Source organism: Microcebus murinus, chromosome 14, assembly GCF_040939455.1.
Source record: "Microcebus murinus isolate Inina chromosome 14, M.murinus_Inina_mat1.0, whole genome shotgun sequence".
Taxonomy (NCBI): domain Eukaryota; kingdom Metazoa; phylum Chordata; class Mammalia; order Primates; family Cheirogaleidae; genus Microcebus; species Microcebus murinus.
In genome coordinates, this window is record NC_134117.1 from 15,185,647 (window position 1) to 15,201,873 (window position 16,227).

At 33.0% G+C, this 16,227-nt stretch overlaps 1 protein-coding gene across 1 annotated transcript in view; it reads right to left on the minus strand.

Annotated features, from left to right (window-relative positions):
* The window catches only part of NHLRC2 (NHL repeat containing 2), a 58,505-nt gene that overhangs the window by 32,005 nt on the left and 10,273 nt on the right, over positions 1-16,227 (minus strand). The window contains exons 3-5 of the mRNA XM_012772368.2: positions 9,127-9,582; positions 5,927-6,048; positions 1,235-1,364 (exon numbers count right to left, since the gene is read on the minus strand). Coding sequence (XP_012627822.1) covers positions 1,235-1,364; positions 5,927-6,048; positions 9,127-9,582 — 708 coding nt within the window. The remainder of the gene's footprint in view (positions 1-1,234; positions 1,365-5,926; positions 6,049-9,126; positions 9,583-16,227) is intronic.

The following is a 16,227-nucleotide window of genomic DNA, read 5'->3' on the forward strand; positions in this document are numbered from 1 at the left end:
TTATTGATAGGTATTTTCAGACTGTTTTTCCATCTATAAGATTTATGTTCTAATAGCTCAGTGATTATCAAAGGCAGGGAGGAAGGAATGGTAAGTCGAGGTGGGGATTTAGCCCTGAAATTCTTAGAATTGCTAGTACATGGTAATAAAAAGGGCATGCACTTTAACTGATTTTATTACTGTCTCAAAATTCTCTACATATGAAGTATCCCCTTATTGCCTGGACCTGGGATGCGCTGCTCCCATTATACCACCCACCTGGGTGACCTACGAAACAACCCATAATTGTTTAGAACATAAGATTCCAAAAGTGGAATTTTCAAAAATAAAACGCAGGTAGTACCAGAAGATCACTCATTTATTTTATTACTATTAAAAGCTTTATATAAAAGTTAATCACAATGAAAAAAACAAGGTCTCTGAATCATAACAAAATTGGCATTATAACAGAAAATGATCTCAAATGTAAAGCCATTCAACTAAGCTAGTACTTACATACTCTTTATATATATTAAGACTACATCTACCATTTAGTCCCACATTTCATTTTCAATATATTCTTTATTCATTAATTTGATTTTAGACATATAGATAATCATCTTAGTAAACCAAGGGCCAATAAGAAATACAAGCACTAATAAGAGCACTCCTGGATTTCCTTTTTTCCTCCTTCTAACAGTTCTTGAAGCACTTATCAGATTTCTTTTAGTCAATTAATATAGGTAATAAAGATCATAAAGATGATGTAATTTTATTTATCATTTTTTGGTTTGATCTCCCCCCCAAAGATGATGTAATTTTAAAAGTCTAAAGAAAAAGCAATCGCCTCTTTGATTTCTTTTTCAAATTAGAGTAAATAAGAACACTATTAAGTGCTGTAGCTCATGAATAATCTTTTGAAGTTCTGAAACTATAATCCTTTCAATTTAAGAATATTCAGAACTACATTAATTGGAAGATGCAGCTAAGATGAAATTCTTTAGAGTAATATATACTCTACCTAATATATAAAATATAATATGGAGTATATAATATATACTGTAGCACACATAACAACACATACTCTATATTACTGCTGCCTTTGTTTTACACAATTAACAAACTCCTGCCACAGGATTAAAAGTAAAAAGTAACTAGCAACAGAATTAATCTAAATGAATATCTCAAGAATATTTTTAAATCTTACTTTTATTAAGCAAAATTTACTTACATTTAATATTAAAAGTCTACATACCTGATGATCCAAAAACTACATCCCAAGGGGAACTAATGGGTTGTTGTTCTCCTTTTGCTCCACCTTCCTTATCTGTACCTTGAATTCCAATGCCAGCTACAGTGCTCACCTTCTCAGCTTCTAAGTCAATCTACAGAAATTTAATGGATGTTTTATGCAGTGAACGTTAACTTTTGCTTTTGTCTTTTGCTACATAAAATTTTGATTTCCAACAGAACATTTAGAGAATGTTTGCAGCACAATGTTTAAAACAAGGCTAATCAATTATAGGGTGAACCTGTTATTCAAATGCATACAATCAGTTCCTTTCATTCCCCACCTGTCCATTCCCCCAATTTCCCTTACACACCTCTCCCCTATCATGCCTTCACCAGAACTAGTACTGTGACCTCACCTTACCTATGAAATATTTTTAAAGAAAATGAAATTTTACAACACAATCTAGCAAAATACATATTCCTTAAAATTAAATGTACAGATTTCAGTTATGCTGAGCTAGTAATTGACACATAGAATTTAACATTTGCCAAGCACTGATCTAAGAGGGAGCCAACCAACCAGCTATCCAGCCATTCTCATAATAACCCTATGACAATGATTTTGATATTTTATAGGACACTAAGGCACAGATCGTTAAGTAACTTTCTCAAGATCCCACAATTAGTAAGTCAAAAATCTGGGATCTGAACCCAGGCAGTTCTCTGACATTATGTTGACTCTACTCCATAAACTGAAAATCTAAGATATTCTACTGGAAAAAAAGATATTCTCCTTTCATCTCCTGAGACTCTCTTCCTTATATTCTATCAAGAAAATCTTCAAACATACAAAAAAGTTAAAAAATTTTTACAGCAAATATCCATATACCTACCACCTAGACAGAGTCTATCAATATTTCCCTTAATTGCTTTATCATATATTTTTATCCAGCTATCATGAGAAAGAATTTTCCTTATTTCATAGATATTTTATTCCCCAAAGCTACAGCAAATATTAAGCTTTTGGAGAACATTTATATGCATTCCCTTTTAAGATGAGCATGACAAGATACCCATCATCACTGCTAACACTTAAAAACAATAGAGGTACTGGCCAGCAATATAATAAAAGGAAATAGGAAGTTTAAAAATCAGAAGGGAATTTTTTTTTTTTTTTTTTTGCAGACAATATAATTATTTACATAAGAAACACCAAAAGTTTTTGGCAGAAAGGGACAGGCTGGTCCTAAAATTCAAATTGAATTGCAAGAGACCCAAAATAGCCAAAACAATCTTGGAAAAAAAAAAGAAAGTGGGAGGACTCATAGTTCTGATTTCAAAACTTATAAAAAGCATGGCAATTAAAACGGTGTGGTATTGGAATAAGGACAGACATATAGACGAACAGAATAGACTTGAAAGTCCAGAAATAGACCCATACATCTAAGATCAATTGACTTTCAACAGGTTGGCAAGACTATTTGATGAAGAAAGAACAGTCTCTTCAATAAATGGCTCTGAAAAAACTGGATATCCACATACAAACAGAAAATGAAGTTGGATCCCCTACTTCATAGCATATACAAAAATCAACTCAAAATGGATGAGAGACCTAATTATAAGAGCCAAAACTATAAAACTTTTGGAAGAAAATACAAGAGCAAATCTTTGTGACCTTGGATTTAGGAATGGATTCTTATACATAACATCAAAAGCATAAGCAACAAAAGGGAAAAATGGACAAATTAGGCATCATCTAAATTTTAAACTTGTGTGCATCAAAGGACACAATTACGTGAAAAGGCAAGCCAAAGAATGTTGGAAAGTATTTGCAAATTATATATCTCATAAAGATCTTATAACTAGAATATATACAGAATTCTCATAACTCAATTATAAGAAAGACAAATAACCCAATCAAAATTTGGCAAAAATCTGAATAGACACTTCTCAAAGGAAGATATACAAACAGCCCATAAGCCCAGGAAAAGATGCCATATCAAAACTGCATTAGATGCCACTTCATATTCAGTAAGATGGCTAGAATTTAAAAAATGAAAAATGACAAGTGATGAGGAAGATGTGGAGAACTAAGAACCCACATATTTCAGGTGGGAATATAAAATGATACAACTGCTGAGGAAAACAATTTAGCAGTTCTCAAAAGATTAAATGCATAACATGTAACTCTACAATTCTGGTTTCGTGAGAAATGAAAATGGATATGTATATAAAATTTGTATATTAATGCTCACAGCAAGATTATTCATAACAGCCCCAAACTGGAAATAATCTAAATGTCCATCAATGCTGAATGAACAGATAAATACCATATATCCACATAACAGAATGCTATCCAACAACACAAAGGAATTAACTACTGACATGCTACTTCATAGATGAACCTTTCATTCCACAAAATGAAAGAGGCCAAACACAAGAAAACATATATTGTATGATTCTATTTATATAAAATGTTTAGAAAAGGCAAATTTATAGAGACAGAAAGTAGATTAGTGGTTGCTCTGGGCTGGGGGTGGGAAGGGAGATTATCTATAATTGGTCGTAAGGATGAAAACTGGAGGATGAAAAATGTTCTAAAAACAATTTATAGTTATAGTTTGCAAAACCTGTTAAATTTACTAAAAATTATTGAATTGTATACTTGAAATGGGTATACTTTATCATATGTAAAATATACCATAATAAAATCATTTAAAAAAATCATGCAAACAAGACATGTTTTACAAGGTCACATACAAATAAAGAGATGCACGAAAGAGAATGGCTGCCTATAAGTATGTTTATGTAAGCGGAATGACAGTGAGAGTTGGGAATGAGTACGTAGAATTTGTAAATTAATAAATTATTCTAAACAAGAGAAGGGTCTACATGAAACAATGATGTTTGTGAGCTGTGAATGTAGGAGTATAAACAGCTCAACCCTCTGTAAATGAGGTCTTAAACAAAAATAAAATACAATAAATATTCTTATATTTTTAAAAGAAAAGGAAGAAATCACAATTCTAATTCCTATTTTTGCAGACACTAAACTAAGTCATACAATATAGAAAAACTTCAGGTAACCTAAATTTATTGTGATTATGCTATGTAAATGCATAAATATTTGAAATGCTGCACACATGGTTAATAGTACAAAATCTATTACATTCTAAAGGAGAAATAACATACAATTAAAAACAACAAATACTCCCTGAGTGTTGCAGGCTAGCTATCTTACTACTTCACTATCACTTACTATACTGTTGGATATTTATGACACTGATGAATTAGAGATGCATACAATCCCCAAAAGATAAAGAAACAGTGATCTTTAAGAGCTTAGTAATAGGAAACCATTTCCTCCCAAAGTATACACCATGGAAATATTAGTCCTTCTCGTTAGAAGGACTGAGAAGCTCTGAATATAAAGGGCTCCCTGGTCAAATAAGTTTAGAAATACTGCATAAATATCCCCCCACTAATGAACTCAATAACATGTTAACATATTTAAGCCTCCAAGACTTTCAAAAATACATCTGCTTTAGTTTATTAATTGCACAAAATGCTTTTTTCATGTAATACCTTTTTGTATTAAGAGGGATATACACTTTTGAAAACACTTCATTAAAGAGGTGTTGTCTGCTGATAAATTCGTTCAACAAGTATCTACTCAACATCTACCACTGGCCAGGTCCTGTTCTAGGTACTAGGATTTCAGCAGTAGAGAAAACATATTTCTTGCCCTCATAGAGATTTACATTACAGAGGATATTACATATTCTCTGTATGTTTTTTTCTATATATATATAAGTGATAATATTATAAAATAAATGAGGATAAATGTCAATATTGAAAAAAATGAATAAAGCAAAGAAGTATTTGAAACAATGTGTTTAGACAGGATTGGTTAGATGAACTGTTTTCCAAATAGATGGCAACTTAAAGATCAATGGATTATAGCCAAAAGAGTGATCAGTATGGCATGTTTAGAATAACTGGGTATATCTACAATGGAATGTGATACAATCATATCATTCATGACTAATAAGGAAAAAAACAAAGAAGAACCTAAAAAACATTATGTATGGTATGATTCCTTTTGTTTACAAAAGTTCTCTAGAAATAGTCTTTTTAATATAAATTTATTTGTATAAGAGTAGAAAATGTCTAAAAAAGACATTTTAACAGTGGTTGGTTACCTCTGGGGAATAGAAATTGATTATCAGGGGACTTTTTTTAGCTTTGTGTATTAATTGATTTCTTAAAAACAAGAACACAAATTACTTTTATAATGAGATAAAACAAAATTTAAGACTAATGAACTAATAAGTATTTTCAGCCAAAGCATAAGAGTTGAAGGGAGGAAGGAGTGGTATAATTTTTTTCTAGTTTGAGAAAATTTAACTGAAAAAGGACAAAGGATCACTTTGTAAACTAGTGGTTAAGAAAAATACTTCAAAATGAGGTGTTTCGGGGGGTTTAGGCACATGACTTTGAAACAAAGGATTAAAAAAAGAACTATGTGTTCTTCTGTGGCAACTACGTTCTGATACAAAGAAAAACAAAACTAAAGCAGGTACTTTGGAAAAAAGCTGAATAAGAGTGCTTTGACATACTTAAGCATCACCCTTTAGCTACAAATATTTAATGCAGCAAATAAACATCAGCTTTTCTGATTAGAAGTATTAAAAGTATTAAAATGAAAAATTACCTTTCTTATAAGGTGGTTCTCAGTGTCTGCCACATATATGATATTATTCTTTATGGCTACACCCTGTGGAGAATTAAAAGTTGACTCTGAAAATACTCCATCTTTTCTTCCAGGGTTGGGTCCTAAAAGACAAGACAGTCATAAGACAAAACTTTCCCACTTAAAAAGTGATCTCACACACACAAAAATAAAATTTATATTTAATGCTAGGATTTTAATATAAATAGCATGATACTTCTACCTAAAAACTGAAATGTTTCCCAGGATATCTATTTTTCTCAAGAGTGAATTTTGCTAATGACAGAGCTTACAGTGTAATTACTAATGCACTTAAATATGGCAGCATATATCAGAAGAAAATAATCTTAAAGGCATTCTAATTACCTAGACTAGAAAGATTTAAAAATAATTTCAATCTTTCAGCAAAGAGATAAACAATTTTTAACAATTTCAAAACATATACTTCTTTGATAATACAATGAAAATTATGACCCTTTTCCCTAGAAAAATATACATGCCCCAAAATGTTGCAAACCATCCAGATCCCAAGGACCATTCCAGCATATCATTAAGAGTCCAAAGGCCTCAGGTTAACAATCCTTCATATCTACTATTTTATTAATACTTTGTCACAAAGTCCAACAATATCTCATATACACTTTAAGATAGACAAAGAGTGATTCTGGTCTACTTCTTAGATTTTGCAATGCAGGTGGAGTTTCAAGGGTGGAAAGTATAACACAATAAAATATAATTGCTATTTCCATGACAGGAGCAATTATATAGCAATATAATTGCTATTTCCATGACAGACAGGCATCTGATTTAGATGCCTTCCTATATTCTCCCTCTGAGTTGGTGGGTGGATTTGTAAGAGACGTAAAATAGCAGTAAATGCTATTATCATCATTCTTATTATTATTCTGGCCTCCCTCTTCGTTAATCAAACACCCTCTCTGTGCTGAGGAGAGGTGCTGAGATGGGGGGCGAGAGGGGGAGAAGAAAGAGGAGGGTTGTCTTCTGAGATTCAGAAAGACACGTTGTGAACAGCCAACACTCCCAGCCATTCAAAGCCTCTAAGTCAGAAGTTCCAAACTGCTTTGTAGAACTCCACTGTCCTAGATGTCAACAGGAAAGGTATAACATGGTAGTATAAAGCAGAGTATAACGTGGTGGCTAAAAATGAACTCAATAGCCCAACAGACTTATGTTAAACCCCAGCTCTACCTCTTCCTAGCTAATGATCGGGACAAGTTCTTTGTGTTTCAGTTTTTCTCCTGTAAAATGGAACTAATAATATATCTAAATTATAGCATTGTGAGGACAAAAATAAGTTGCTATAGGTAAAGTGCTTAGAATAACACCAGCATATAGTCTTTGCTATAATTATTAATATTACTGATAATACTATTATTGTTGTTGATAAGAGCTCCATGAAAAAAAAAAGGGGGTGTTCTGTGGTCACATCAAGTTGGAAAATACTGTGTACTATAACTCTCTCTATTCATGATATTTATAAGGCACATTAGAAGGGTAAAAGATCTGAGAAGCCCTATGATACCACCACAACAAAAATCTGTTCAATCAAATCAAATCAAATCCGTGTTTCCTGAGTGTATATGACCAAACAATTCTTTTTAAAAAACTGAAAAGTAACTATTAATATATCACAAGATAACAGTATTCTTAGAAACATGTTTGGGAAATGTAGCTTGCTGCTGGTTTACAGAGAATATTCACCTACACTATTTTGAAAATTACAGAATCTACTAAAAACTTTTTTTTTAAAGGCAGAGACTGTAAGTTTGTTTATTAATCTATGTATTTTCAGCATTAAGACACTACATTAGGCAGGGCGCAGTGGCTCACACCTGTAATCCTAGCACTCTGGGAGGCTGAGGCAGGCAGATTGCTCAAGGTCAGGCGTTCGAAACTAGCCTGAGCAAGAGCGAGACCCCATCTCTACTAAAAATAAAAATAAATTAATTGGCCAATTAATATATATATATATATATATATAAATAAAATTAGCCAGGCATGGTGGTGCATGCCTGTAGTCCCAGCTACTCGGGAGGGTGAGACAGAAGGATGGCTTTAGCCCAGGAGTTTGAGGTTGCTGTGAGCTAGGCTGATGCCATAGCACTCTAGCCGGGGCAAAAGAGTGAGACTCTGTCTCAAAAAAAAAAAAAGAAACTACATTAAAAATGATGGTACCATTAATATAGCCAATCCATATATTAATAAATTCAAACTGCTACAAGATACTTTTTGAGTAGCAATTCTCATAAATGCCTGTCATAAATCAAAATACCAAGTAGCCAAAACAAAACAAACACCACATATATTCTATCTTGGTATACTAAGAGTAACATTGGGGCTTGGGAGTATGATTAGCTTATTTGCAACAGGAACTCAGATACTCCTACTTTACAAACTTATGTTGCATATGTTACTAAACCAGGACTGATTGCAAAGAGATGAATTACTTTTCTCTTTGACTAATATGCTGTTAGATGTCAGTTCAGCCTGGATAAGCAGAATTAATAGAATGTACTTAGTAGATTTTATTAATTATGTAGAGGCAACTAAGAGGCATCTTTAGATCTAAGACTGGAGAGATACAGAACAAAATCATCTACGCTTGCATGACAATATTGATGTTCTGCTACACCCAAAGGGAAAAGATCAGAAGCATGCTTATATTGTTATGGAACAAAGGAGAGAAAAGTAAGATTATGTGCAAATCCTAGCTTATTTACTTTATAATGTAAATCTCAAGTTCATAGGGTATTATCATGGTCTTAAAAAAGATATGGCTATATTTTATTGGAAAGTGAAATAAAATATTCCCATTTAAAATGTCTAAAATTTAAAATGTATATAACTCTTAAGGCACAATAAGTATGGCAGTTTTAAAAAAAATAAGATGGGATATATAATTATACTTAAAAGCTATAACTTAACAATATTCTCCTTTTGACTTAGAGCTTTTTGGGCATTTTTGTTTAATTTATGAGGGAGTAAAAAGAAGTTAAGCCAGGTACCATACATTAATTAACAAAATAATTTTGTGGTGAATTTAAAAGTCAATGTATATCGCCTTTCTATATTTAGTTCTTATTTATAAATTTTAATTTTTATATATTTACCTAACTATTTTACTGTAAAATGCATTATATATAATTAGAAGCAAACTTTACCTCCAATGCTGTATTGAATTTGTCCATTTTTCCAAACGACCAAAATTCTATGATGTCCAGTGTCTGCTATTACCAATCTATTAGTAACATGATCTACTGTTACTTTGCCAGGAAATAGCAATGGTGAAGGTGGCAAAGAATCTTTATACAGTTTTATCCCAATTTTATTATCTCTGATCTGTCCCCTGTCTTTGTAATACTTTAGAGCTATTGAAGTATATAAAAATAATTTATCTTTGTGTCCCTCGCCAATTAAAGAAAATAACATGTTTCCACGGGGTCCAAGTATGACCAGAGTTGGCCAGCAGGAAACTTCCAGTTCTTGCCATAGGCTGGCATCTGCATCATTAACCACAGGGTGAGTGATATTGTACCGAAGAACAGCACTCTTAATGTTATCCAGGACTTTTTCATTTGGAAACTTAGCCGAGTGAACACCAACAACAAGAAGACCATCTGAAAGAGAAGAACGATACGTTAAACATTATGAGATATTAAAGTTTGCATATCATCGTCCACATATTAGGTTTTGGGACATTTATAAATATAAGCAGTCCTCGGTTTTTGGGTTTTAAGTGGAACTACATTAGTATCTCCACTGCATTTAAACACACAAAAAGAATAATACATTTGAATTTTATGATAATCTTGATTACTACATAAAAATACATATGATCAAAGTCATGTGCCTTTTGCAGGATCAAAACTCTATCTAGAGAAAGCTATAAAGATAATATTTATTTTCTTATGAAGATGTTGAAATTTTTTCCACATAGAATAAGCTGCTTTGAAATTCAGAGTTGATTATGACTGCTTTTGTTGAGTATTTATTTTCAAATTATTCTCATAAATTTTCCGACCTAACCTTAACAATTATGAATTAATAGAATAAGATACTTCCATAATATGAGGTTTTTTATTTATTTAAAATTACTACTACATAGTTCTTAGAACAAACTTTCTTATGGATGGAACTGCTGAAAACTAAAAACAATGTTATTTCTTTTACCTAATCAATACATTATTTCAAAAGTTAGTACAAAAGGCTGAGTGCGGTGGCTCATACCTGTAAGCCTAGCACTCTGAGAGGCTGAGGTGGCAGGATTGTTGGAGCTCAGGAGTTCAAAACCAGCCTGAGCAAGAGCAAGACCCCGTCTCTACTATAAATAGAAAGAAATTAGCCAAACAACTAACAATAGAAAAAAAAAAAATAGCTGGGCATGGTGGTGCATGCCTGTAGTTCCAGCTACCTGGGAGGCTGAAACAGGAGGATTGCTTGAGCCCCGGAGTATGAGGTTGCTGTGAGCTAGGCTGACGCCACAGCACTCTAGACCGGGCAAGAAAGACTCTGTCTCAAAAAAAAAAAAAAAGTTAGTACTAAAAAAAGTAAGACGTGTTAGACTGGATTCAGAGAAAAAACTCAAATTAATTACCAAGGTAAAGAGGTAACAACAGCTATGTAAATTCAAATCTCCCAACACATCTATCAAAAACTACTCAAACCAGGGGCTTTCTGTAGACTGAGAAAACACACACAAAAAAAGAAAAAAAAAATACTTAAAGCAGCATGAAGAATAAATAAAACCACACAAATCAGGAGGTGTAATCCCCAACAGCTCACCCTCTATTACTATACTCTCAACCAGAATGCATACACACCCCTCTTGTTGAAGACTAAGAAAAGTAAACAAAACCAAGGGGATTATGGAAGGGGGGTCAAAACTTGGAAAAGCAAACCACATGGGGGTGAGTTTCCAATTTTATTTTGGCTGGCTTTGCCCTGAGAGTGGGTGCCAGTTTTAAAGTCATACAGTAGCTAAAACTCCAATAGAAACCCCATTGCATTTCTGGCCCAAGAAACCAAGAAAACTGGATAATGTGGGGGAAACCTTGAGGGGAAGAGAGTTGGAGAAGGTGATTCCTCATTTCTGAGTATAAATACTCACAAGTCTTGGTTTAACATCTAAACTACACATGTGTGAGACAGACCCAAAAAAGTATAGCAAATGCTTACAGAGCTGAGAACTGAATAACCGGGTCAACAAAAGGGGAAGGGAAAGAGCTGATGGAAGATGAGATAGAATTTATAATTTGAACTAATAGGGTTGAATGCCTACTAAAACAAAGTTATAAATATTCTCTAGAGGACTATAACATAACTCAGAGTTTACATATTGTAACATTTCAATGTCCAGGATATGTTAATAATCCAAAATTACCTGACATTCAATGAACAGTCATGTGACTTATTAGCAAGAAAAAAAAATCAACAGATACCAATGCCGAAATAAAGCAGATGTTTGAATTAGCAAAGACTTTAAAGCAGCTAGGATAACTACGCTCCATAAGGTAAAGAAAAACACATATGAAATAAATGAAAAGATAAGAAGTAGAAACAGAGAAATAGAAACTATAAATAAAAACTAAAAATTTTAGAATTGAAAAACACCATAAATTCACTGGATGAGCTCAACAGCAAAAAGGAGATGACAGAGAAAAGGTCAATGAACCTAAAAGATAGCTCAACAGACATTATCCAATCTAAAGAACACAAAGACAAAAGATTGCAAAAAACTGAACAGAAAGAACCTCAGGGACCTGTGGAACAGTTTCAAAAGATAAAGCACTGAGTCCTAGAAAGAGAGAGACAAACCTCATGTACAATAAATAGCCATATTAAACATATGAAAAGATGTTTAACTCTACTTTCAAGTGCAATTTATAATTATACCAAGATACCTTTTTTTACCTATTAGATTGGTAAAAATTTAAAAGTATGTCAAAACATTTTATTGAAGTAGCAGTGGAGAAAAAGAGGCACACTTACACACTACTAGTAAAAATGCAAACTGGTACAACTCTGCTTGTGGGGAATTTGGCAATACCTTACAAGACTATATATGCATTTAACTTTGATCCAGCAATCCCACTTGTAGGAATTTACCCTTAAGATATACTATCAGCAAGACAAAAGTATTATGTATTGTTTGTAACTGTTAAACATTGGAAGCTTAGATAAGATAAATTACGGTACACACACATAGTGGAGTACTATGTAGTTATTTTTAAAAGCTAAAAAATTCCCTATGAACTGATATGGAATGGTCAGTTATATGAGGATAAACTGTTACATGAAGAAAGTAAAGTATATAAAAATGTCTAATGGCATTATTATCCTTTTATTTAAAAAAAAAAAGGAAATTTAAATATATGGGACAGAAATGGGAAGGTAGGAACAAATACAAGGAATGGGTAGACAGAATGAGTATACCTTTCTATTTAGTTCTCACTTTGAAGACCATGTTGTTTCACACACTCAAAAACAAATAAAATCAACAGAGATGGGGGGGGGGTTGTGCCTAAAATAGAATACAAATAGAAACAACTGGATTTAACTGTACTTCAAACAAATAACTTAACCTCATGGGGGTGGGAAGGACTAGCCTAAGTAATTTTTTTAAAATTATTTAAGAGTGACTAGAAGCAAAGAAACCCCAGTAGCAATGAGCACATTTAGTTCCCAGATCTTGGTTTCTTGACACCATTCCCCACTGAAAGGAATCAGAGCTCCTTAGAGAAATGGCTGGTTCAGAGACGGGGCTGGGAAAGTACAAGATGAATCTGAAAATATTTTGGTGTTAAGTAAGAAGTACTCAAAAAGTGATAAGAACATGTCAAAAGAACAAAGGCAACAGCCTGAAGGGGACCCCATTAGTCAGATCATGGACAATTTGAAAATCAAAATAAATAACGAAAGTAATGAATAAGAATCTATGAGTTGAGTGAAGTCCTTATGTGCATATATATATGTATTACATATGCAATATTTATCATAAAATATATTATAATGTATCATGTATATTTTCCTTCTGATCAATATACCCCAACACTTCCTTGGAGAAGTGATGATTTCAGAGGTGAGATCTGAATGATGAGAATGTGGTAAGTAGGTGAAGATAGTGCTGAAAGAGATTCCAGGGAGAGAAGACAGCACTGTATACTTCCTGTTTATATAACGGGAAGCATGAAGGATAGAAGACTAAAGAAGGTACATGACTAAGCATAGAGAACAAAGACAAGCATGGGACAAAATGAGAATAAACATACAGCCTTGTAAGTCATATTAAGAATTTATATCTTTATTCTAAGAGCAATAGGAAGTCTTAAGGACAATGAAGTAAAAGTCTCAGATACTTTACACTAAACTCATGGCCCTCCCCTCCAAACATGTCCTTTCTACAATGTTTCCTGTCACTGAATAGTACCATCATCCATCCAATTATACAAGCAATAAACCTATGTAGGGTATCCCTGTGATAAGCAATCAGCCCTCCATCATCATCCATATTTAATCCACAGTCAAGTCCTATTGATCTTATCACCTATGACCAGTTTCAAGTTATTATCATGTCTCAGGAAGCACAAGAACCTTGTCACAGATATTCTACATCCATTCTTGTCCACCAGTTATCCATCCAGAAGTCAAACTGATCTTTTAAAAAACACAAATCTGATCACAACACTCTCTTGCAGAAAATCCTTCATTGGCTTTCCATTGTTTCTAGTATAACAACCAAATCCCATCTCTTCCGCATCTTTTTCACATCCTTCTCCTCCCTCTCAGTGCACTAACAACTTGGCCTTCCTTTAGCTCTTCAAGAATATCATTATTACTCTTGCTTTAAGGGCTTGACACAGTGCCTCTGTCTAGAATATTCTCATCATTTCTCACCTAGTGAAACTATTCTTGTCTTTTAGAACCTAAGCTCAATTTTTACTTTCATATGAAAGCTTACTTTAATTCCTCCAGATTAAACTCCATTATTTGTCTGTAATTCTCCTTCTTAGCACTAATCAGAAATTATAAAAATATATGTGATATTTTAATTATATACTTCCCCCATTAGACTATAATTTATATTAATTATATGGGGATCATGTATGTTTTATTTACCAGCACAGTGCCTTAGTACATACGTAGGAAATAAATGAATAGACAAGATATAAATACTAAAGAAATGTATATATTTGTTAAATACATAAACCATTTCATATTGTTCAAATAGGATATATATATTGAACATGCTAAGACATCTATATCTAACATGCAAACAGTTGCCATATATTTACTTCTCCCATTTTTTTCAGTAAGAACCTTAAAGTACACAGAGATTTTTCTTAAATTATACTGCTTTTTCTGTTAATCATACACAATAAAAATTGGGCATAAAAGATTCTCCCTTTTATGACTCTTTTGCCAACATAAGGATCAAAACTACTCCAATTAAAAGAAAATATGGAAGGAAGGAAAGGGAAAGAAGAAAGAAGGAGAGATGGAGGAGGAAGAAAGGGAATGAGGGAAGGAGAAACCGTATCAAAAATTTAATTGCTTCTAAAATATTAGTAATAAAATAACTTTTTTAAATAAATAATTTTAAAAGCTTGAAAGGACTTATTTTTTTAGAGGTATACATATTTAGATTCAACTATATTCAATTGCAATTGTATATACTATAGTGGAAAATGTAGTTTAATCACAGCCAATATACAAGGATTGAGAACAGAATATTTGAGGCACTTTCAAAAATGTTTTAAAACACCCTGCAAACTGAGACATTCTGGGATCTAAAAGGCAAGCATGACTGTACTGGACAAAAAGGATGAGAAGGTCATTCTAGGCAGAGGAAACACTATGTGTCAAGGTGTGAAAGCCAGAGAAATAATGATATTGAGGAAGTGAAGGAAAGCCAAGGAAACTAGAACAGCCTTGAGGGAGGAGGAGGCTATGGAAAAAATGGAGAGGTAGAATGTTAGTTTTTATACTAAGAACAACGGAAACATAAACTAAAAGAATCAAAATAACTCAACACTAAATTGAAGCAGAGATCAGAAGCAAATCTGAAAGCCAACCAAAAATTGATGTCATGCTGTTATCCACACTAAACATCCTGAAAATCTGCCGTAAATTGGCCAATATTTTCGTAGTACTTTATTTAAGAACACAGAATAAATAGATGAACTGCTGTAAAAGGAAAATATAAAATGTGTACATAAAAGTTAACCGAGCAAGCTCAATTGCTATCCTTTGAAAGGCCTGCAAACAAGATTGGCTCTTGCCTGGCATCTGGGAACTTAGGTTTCAGGAGGGTTTTCACCATTCCCCAAATTGGTAAAGTAGCTCACTATACCTAACCTGTTTGTAAAAACAATACAGTTTATGCTGAACACCTGCTTTCCTTCTGGGCATCTAAAATTTTGGAACACGCCAACAGGCAGAAGCTGCCTATGTAAACAGTCCCCAATAAAAACTTTGGGCACTGAGCCTCAAATGAGTTTCCCTGGTGGACATCTCAAAGGTACTGCCACAATTCCTTGCTGGGGGAATTTAGCACATCTTAGGTTGACTCCACTGAGAGAATACTCTAGAATCTTGTACTTGGTCTCCCCTGAACTTAGCCTCATGCATCTTTTCCCTTTCCTGATTCTGTTTTGTATCTCTTCACTGTAATAAAGTATAGCCATGAGTCCTCCTACTGAATTACTGAATCTGGGGATGGTTTGGGGAACCATGACACAAAGTGAAATTACATTGACTCATTTAAAGGCTCAGTTTCACTATAAAATTAGAAATGCAATCTCCTAATTTTTAATAAAATGTTTAAAAAGGTATATACTACCTAATAAGAATACTAGCACTTAGTAGTAATATGAAATTCAGATTTTCTAAAGCCTGATTTATATATCAGCATAAACCTAGAAATCACATGTTAAAATATGCAAAGTTTTCCTAATAGATATTTTCTTATAAAATAAGAATGCTTTTCCTCATGTAATGGCCATTGTGCTAAATTTGAGTATTATATAACATATGATTAATATATACAGCATAAAAAGGTAAAAAAAAAACCCAAAAAAACAACTTAGAAACTCTCAAGTAGAAAAGGGAAAAATACCACTAAGGTACCTGTCAGTTTAATATATATGTGCTAAATTATTATGAATTAATAACAACCTTAGGGCAAAGATACATTCTTTAAAAATGTTTAAACATCAGAATAAGTCATTACTATTAAGTATCTTTTACTCTTTGCTTTAAAACTC